Source organism: Malus sylvestris, chromosome 9, assembly GCF_916048215.2.
Source record: "Malus sylvestris chromosome 9, drMalSylv7.2, whole genome shotgun sequence".
In the NCBI taxonomy this organism is placed as follows: Eukaryota; Viridiplantae; Streptophyta; class Magnoliopsida; order Rosales; family Rosaceae; genus Malus; species Malus sylvestris.
The window spans coordinates 5,889,525-5,896,021 of NC_062268.1; the positions used below are offsets into that span (position 1 = coordinate 5,889,525).

The 6,497-nt window shown below is 39.6% G+C and overlaps 2 protein-coding genes across 3 annotated transcripts; both read left to right on the forward strand.

Moving 5' to 3' along the window:
* The first annotated feature begins 1,063 nt into the window (after nucleotides 1-1,063).
* LOC126582452 (RHOMBOID-like protein 9, chloroplastic) lies at nucleotides 1,064-4,078 on the forward strand. Of its 2 annotated transcripts, none has more exons than XM_050246606.1 (8): nucleotides 1,064-1,159; nucleotides 1,254-1,354; nucleotides 1,855-2,212; nucleotides 2,297-2,507; nucleotides 2,709-2,874; nucleotides 3,238-3,408; nucleotides 3,512-3,666; nucleotides 3,786-4,078. In XM_050246606.1, exons 3-8 carry the CDS (start codon nucleotides 1,861-1,863, stop codon nucleotides 4,027-4,029), a joined length of 1,299 nt encoding a protein of 432 aa, XP_050102563.1. In that variant the 5' UTR covers nucleotides 1,064-1,159; nucleotides 1,254-1,354; nucleotides 1,855-1,860; the 3' UTR covers nucleotides 4,030-4,078. The 2 variants fall into 2 exon arrangements, with proteins under 2 accessions (XP_050102563.1, XP_050102564.1); XM_050246607.1 differs by having other exon boundaries at nucleotides 1,936-2,212.
* A 91-nt stretch (nucleotides 4,079-4,169) lies between these two features.
* Nucleotides 4,170-6,172, forward strand: LOC126582608 (membrane protein PM19L-like). The gene is made up of 4 exons (XM_050246767.1): nucleotides 4,170-5,137; nucleotides 5,594-5,771; nucleotides 5,880-5,928; nucleotides 6,020-6,172. The coding sequence occupies exons 1-4, from the start codon at nucleotides 5,005-5,007 to the stop codon at nucleotides 6,170-6,172; spliced, it is 513 nt and encodes a 170-aa protein (XP_050102724.1). The 5' UTR covers nucleotides 4,170-5,004.
* The last annotated feature ends 325 nt before the right edge of the window (nucleotides 6,173-6,497 follow it).

A 6,497-nucleotide genomic window follows, 5' to 3' on the forward strand; every position in this document is an offset into this window, starting at 1 on the left:
TTTGATTGAAAGTAGTTGAGAAAATATGAAATTGTGGTGTAAGGTAGATGGAGAAGAAGTGGTATTTATAGAAAAGTAAAAACAATTTTTTACAATATTTTTTCAGATTTTTTACAATTTTTTTCGGATTTTTTACAATTTTTTTTAAATTTTTATTCAAATAATTAATCTCTGCCGTTGGATTTTAAAAATTTTGAATTCCAACACTCCAGATTGTGCCACGTGTCACAACGGTAACTTTTCTTAATTTTAAAACTATTTTTTCTTTTTTTTTTAATTTATAAAGCAGATTAATATCAACCGTTGATCTCAGATCGAACGGTTGATATAAAATTAGCTTTTTTTTATGACCGTTGCAAATCGGACGGTTTGTATTAAAGAACCGTTAGGATCGAACAGACCATGGGAAGCCACGTGGCTTCCCAACGGTAATTGGGTGGCTGGGCCCGTGCCCTGAATTCCTGTCGGGCGTCGCGCCCCCACTCACGAGTGAGGGGCACGCGCCTGACATAAAAAAAATATAAAAAAAAAGCCCGGACCCAGGCCTGACGTCACGGGCCTTGAGCCACATGCCTGTTGATTGCCCACCCCCCGGCCCTCAGGCTCCCACCCTCACTCGGGCTCTCCATGGCTGGAGAAGAACCAACCGGCCCTCGGGCCCTTTCCTGGTGCTTGTCCCCCGAGCAAAGAGCAAGGCTGGACTTGCTCTCACGTGGGCACCATCAACTTTGTCATTTTTTTATTCTTTTCTCTCTTCTCTTTCATTTTTTATTTTTTTATCTCTCTCCATTTATATTTATATTTTATAATAACCAAATTACTAAATTATCCTTGCATGATTTGATATATTATTTTAAACAAGTTTTGAATTTTTTGGTCTGTGGAGCAGTTTGGTCCAATTATTTTTGTCGAAGAGGGTGACACCAAATTGGCATGCTGGCTTTATACTTAATAGATAAACAAAAGTGGGGTTTTCGACTAAAAGCCTCTAATTTTCTTGTGTTTTCTTGTACGTTGACCATTAGTTTCTGATTATCTGCTGAAGGTAGTCAGATAGAGTTCATCCACGCAAACCATATCGCCGGTGAGTCCTTCGTGGCAGAAACCTAATGGACCAATAGCGATAAGGAGAATCCACTCTGGATTTCATTCATTCCACGTCAGACTGTCAGTGACACTTTCTTACTGTTCCTTTCAATCGTGGGCTTTTCATGTGTTATCTGTACTTAATTATGTCTTTCCATTAATGGCAGAACCAAGCACAAGTACAAACAATCTCTGACTTTGTCCCACTCAAGGAACCTCTGCATTGAAGTAAAATAATCTGGGAAATATTTGGGAGTTGGACTTGGAGGTATGTAAACCTAGCCCTTCGAGATTTTTCTGTTTTGTTCAGGAAAGTTGGTATTTTGAGTAACTTCTGTTTGGTTGATGAGAAAATAAATGAAACTCCCGAGAAAAAGTCTCCTGCTTTGTATTGTATCTCAAGAGAATTATGGTTTCTAGATGTGGAGGATTTGCGTTGGTTGTAAATTGAAATTCTTTCATAATTAACCAGTCAAACAATCTTAAGCTTTTGTGTTTTGTCTGGTATAAAGTTGGCCTTTTGTGTCTCCGTTTGGTTGCTGAGAAAATAACTGAAACTAACAAGAAAAGGTCACATGCTTTAATGTTGTACTTGTAAAATATTTGCTCTCTAGTACTAGTACTTCCTCATAATTTTTCTTCAAGGGATTCTTACATGTAACGGCTGTGATTTCACATGACGAGTGAGATAGAGAGCGGAGATAAACCACTGGTTATCACTATTGTTGTATATATTGGAGTTAGTTCATGCATGATACCCTTTTTCAGGAACACATGGCTATAGTTCCAATATGCTACAAAATACCATATAGAGGCTGTGCTGAATCAAATCACTATGTAATCGGACAGAGGGACAGAGGGTTTCGATGTGATTGTATTCCAACTTCCGAAAATAATGCAAGAAGACATAAGAATCTTGGGATGGTTTGGTATGCCGCATCAGATTCTGGGAACCATTTGAGATCCTTGGATTCTTACTTTGGGAAGCTCCAAAACGTCACAAATGTGCCTCTGGATGATTCAAACACGACAAGGGAGCAACCACTCAGTAAAAATAATGGTCAGCTGAGATTAAAGGAGGGTTTGGAGTCTCTTGATGATTATCTTGGAAAACTAAGAAATAAAGGTAAAATTATCTTCCCAGCTGAGTCGATTGTGTGTGTTACTTTTAGAAATGACATTTTAATTCTTATATTTTATATTAACTCAGATGGAGACTCGACGAAAACATCTAGTTCTGTTGATCTTGCTACTGAAGACATTCCAATTGCAAAACCATCAGCTATCAATCGGGATTCCGGAAAAGGTGATGAGAGGGTACTGAGGGCATATAGAAATCCTATACGTAAAAGGGATGATCTTGGTCCAAAGAATTCTACAGACTCGCTCGAGTATAATGAAATCTCTGATCTCTACTTGATGTAAGACCCTGCCCTATCTAAATAGACTCATAAGTTTGTATATAAACCGCAGTTTTATGTTCTGCCAGTTTTATTTTCGATTAAAATTTTGTGACCGGTATATTTATTCATATAATATTGGGAACCGAAAATCCAAGTTAAATCTGGGAGCTCCTCAGGAATAATTACATTTTGCTTCTTTGTTCTTTATGTTGGATGCAGAAGCATATTAGGTTCTGTAAACATTGCAGTTTTTCTGTTCGAGATTGCGAGTCCTGTTAGGAACACTGACTTAGGGCTCTTCTCTCTTCCATTGCTATATGGAGCAAAGATAAATGATTTGATCCTGGTTGGAGAATGGTGGAGGCTAGTCACACCCATGTTTCTGGTACAAGACTGACGATTCGGTTCGTGTTTCGATTCTGTTTCCATTTCAACATTATCTGTGATAATTTGCATTAGCTAGTTAACCACTGGATTTGAATGTGAACATATCAAATAATTATAGGGCTTTGCACATTACGAGAGATTTATCTGGCCTTAACATTTATGAAACGTCCAGTTTGTTGGTTCTTAGTATAATGCAGCACATATATGCTTTCTGGTTTATGAAATATCTGCAAGATCCGCCTCACAATTTGTATCGATTAAGAAAATAGTAGGAACTCCTAAAGCAATACATTCTTGAAGAGCATTTGCATATTCTTCTTCCTGATCAACGATTATCACGTGGCTCATGTAAATTATGCAGCACTCGGGGCTTTTCCACATAGCTGTTGGTTGCTGGGGACTTGTTGTATTTGGGCCTAAAGTGTGCAGAGGCTATGGATCATTCACATTTTTCTTGATTTACATACTCGGAGGAGTCTCCGGCAACTTGATTAGCTTTCTTCATACACCAGAGCCCACTGTTGGTGGAACGGTAAGCAGCTCAGCTCCTCAAATTCCACTTCATTTTCTACGAATCTAGTTACCCTTTTTCTCTTTTCTTCCCGATGTGCTTTAAGTTCGTAATGTGATTGCAGGGACCAATATTCGCCATGATCGGAGCTTGGCTCGCTTATCAGGTCCAAAACAAGGACATAATTTCCAAGGATATTTCGGAGAATATGTTCCAAAAGGCTGTCATAACCACGCTTCTTAGCTTCACTTTGAGCATTTTCTGTCCTATTGATGATTGGTAAGCTACCAGACGCATTTTCAAATTTTGAAGATACTTATTCGTTTTTTTTATTTTCATATCAGAAAACGTTACGAGATGGTCCCAGAGTGACCTTATATCATATTATGTTGTTGCAGGACACATTTTGGAGCAGCATTTGCAGGAGTGGCATATGGGTTTTTGACATGCCCAACTCTTCAACTGGATGATGCATCATCTTCTTCAGCAAGTGGCCAAGAGGAAGGAATCGCACTTGTTAGACGCTATGCAGATCCTTGCAAATCACTGTTTTTCTTTGCCCTATTTGTTCTTGTATTAAGCTCTCTACTTTTGTTTGTGGAACCTCCCCTGAATGTCATAGCATCAGATTCTTCCCTGTAAAACTTCTACAAGGATGCGAAACCATCAATTTATACAACACATTAGCTTATATGTGTTTCTTGTGTAGCACGCAAGAGGGTAAACCTTCAATTTTGACAGTGTATCAATTTTTACATGCAATCGGTTTGTAACAGTTTGTGAGACTTGAGACTCAAGAGTAGAGAGAATTAGGGCCACGTGACTAGGACAGGTGGAACAAGCTTGAGGCCGGTTTAGACAAAATATAGAGGGTCTCGTACTTTTTTGAGAGGCCAAAACGAAGCCAGCCTTGAACTTTGGGGTTGGCAGTGACCTTGTGTGAGGGGTAGGTTAGGATAGGAGGTCTATAACACGTGTGCCCTTGGACTACCTCCCTCATTTTCTGGGGAATTGGATCCCCTCCGAGGCAACTCCTCGGGATCCTCTAACGTGGGCTAGTTTTGAGCTGGGCCATAGCACGTGTGCCTCAAACACTGCTAAGTTTTTCTTTTGAGAGTCTAATGAGATAAAATTATGCTACAATCAGTCGTTTATGTACGTGGATAACTTTAATTGCACATGCACACATATCTCATGATGACTGAACCTAGCGTCCCTTTGAACAACGTCATTGGCCAACAAGGTAATTAATTAATTAAACGAACTCCCGTCAGCTTGCATGTGAACCAAGTGACTTTTTGTTCTAACAAATATAGCTCCCAAATCCAAACTATAATTTCGTATGTTTGTTTTTTCAGACCAGAATTCTTCATGCATGGTGTATCTCCACGTTAAAGGAACCATGCCATTGCTTGCTGAACGTTTACAGTTGGGTTACTTACAACAAACCACGTAACACAAAGAGCTTTCTGTCCTTTTCATCCATCAGCTTTGAACCTCTCTGTGTCACTCAGGTCTCAGGGTGTGTACTTTTGAGATTGGAGTTTAAAAGTGTGTATAGTTTGAGAACTAAAAGATTGAAGTGTTGCAGCTTGAGCTTTTGAAGCTTTGATATCAATGGCGGTCGGAAGGATTGGTAGAGGTTTAATGGCTCCTCTTCTGGTAGTCAACTTGGTGGTCCATCTGATCATGCTTGGACTTGCTTGTTGGTCCCTTGATAAATACATCAACGGAGAGCAAAATCACCCCCGTAAGCACTCTCTCTCTCTCTCTCTCAATCACTCCTTCTTTTTTCGTTTTCATTGCTTATTTTACGCCCACTAGAATTTCAATAGAAAATATGCACAAATAGAACCAACTCTGCAAAATAGTAGTGGGAGAGACTAAACATCGTACATAAATCACGATATAGTGCCTTGTTTTATTGTCTGTTTAGTAACGCACAATTGATTAGATTGTTTATTTTATTGTCCATTTAGTATCCTCTAGTACTCGAGTTGGGTTAAGTCAGTTAATTAGATTGCATGTTCTATTGTCAGTGTAGTATCCCTCTAGTATATACCCTCTGGTACTGGACGTGGATTAGGACAGTTGATCAGAAAAGTATCACTTATGTGTACCGAGTACGATTACCTTGTGCATAGATTAGAGTAGTTTAGAATACTATGGCTGAAATAGGGTTTTGAGCTCCGATACTTTTGTACAGATTTGGGAGGCAATACATCGACTAGCTTCTTGTTGATCTTTGCATTGATAGCCGGTGTGGTTGGTGCTGCTTCTGTGCTTTACGGTCTGATACATCTCCGGATATGGAGAACTGATAGTTTAGCCGATGCAGCTTCTTCAGCTATCGTCGCCCTGACGATTATCGCCTTCGCTTTCGGGTAGTTTTCTCTCCCCTCTCCGCCCCAAAATCAACATGAAAAAGTGCTTACATTTTCATAACAAAAGTCAAGAAATTAATCAGTTTTGGTTGGATGTGTCTGATGCAGTTTTGTGTGTAAAGAGATCATATTAGGAGGGCACAGAGGAAAACGCTTGGTAAGAGAATTTTTAAGCAAATATTGCTGTTTGCTGAGGCACAATTAAACAAATTAAAACTAGATTATGTAAATTAATTGGTGTTTTTCAGCACACACTGGAAGCTATGATTGCAGTATCACTACTAAGTCAATTGCTTTACCTATTGCTTCTGCATGCTGGGATGTTTAGGAGCACACATAGACATGGTGGAATTGGCACCCGTCATGACCCCCGGAGCACCGGCGCAACGGCTGTGATCTGACTTCCGTTCTCCTATCAACTTTACCCGGGACACACAAAAGAAGTACTTTGATCCTATTAGACGGGGGAGGGTGAAGAAGCTAGGACAGAAGGGTAGAGTTCAAGAGAGCAAAATGCGTTTAGGAACGTGGAATATAGGAACCTTAACGGGAAAATCTATGGAAGTAGTGGAAGTTATGGTGAGGAGAAGGATAAATATTATGTGCCTACAAGAAACTAAGTGGGTTGGTAGTAAGGCAAAGGATCTAGAAAACTCAGGGTTTAAACTTTGGTATTCGGGCACAAATAGAACGAGAAACGGTGTTGACATCATCGTGGACAAGACC

What these genes read in the sequence shown, in the direction of transcription:
- LOC126582452 (XM_050246606.1), top strand. Translation starts at nt 1,861, where the DNA reads ATGGCTATAGTTCCAATATGCTACAAAATACCATATAGAGGCTGTGCT. An exon ending in TGGAAAACTAAGAAATAAAG is followed by an intron (nt 2,213 to 2,296) that starts GTAAAATTATCT and finishes ATATTAACTCAG; the next exon opens with ATGGAGACTCGACGAAAACA. An exon ending in TAGTCACACCCATGTTTCTG is followed by an intron (nt 2,875 to 3,237) that starts GTACAAGACTGA and finishes TAAATTATGCAG; the next exon opens with CACTCGGGGCTTTTCCACAT.
- LOC126582608 (XM_050246767.1), top strand. Translation starts at nt 5,005, where the DNA reads ATGGCGGTCGGAAGGATTGGTAGAGGTTTAATGGCTCCTCTTCTGGTA. An exon ending in CGGAGAGCAAAATCACCCCC is followed by an intron (nt 5,138 to 5,593) that starts GTAAGCACTCTC and finishes ACTTTTGTACAG; the next exon opens with ATTTGGGAGGCAATACATCG. An exon ending in ATTATCGCCTTCGCTTTCGG is followed by an intron (nt 5,772 to 5,879) that starts GTAGTTTTCTCT and finishes TGTCTGATGCAG; the next exon opens with TTTTGTGTGTAAAGAGATCA.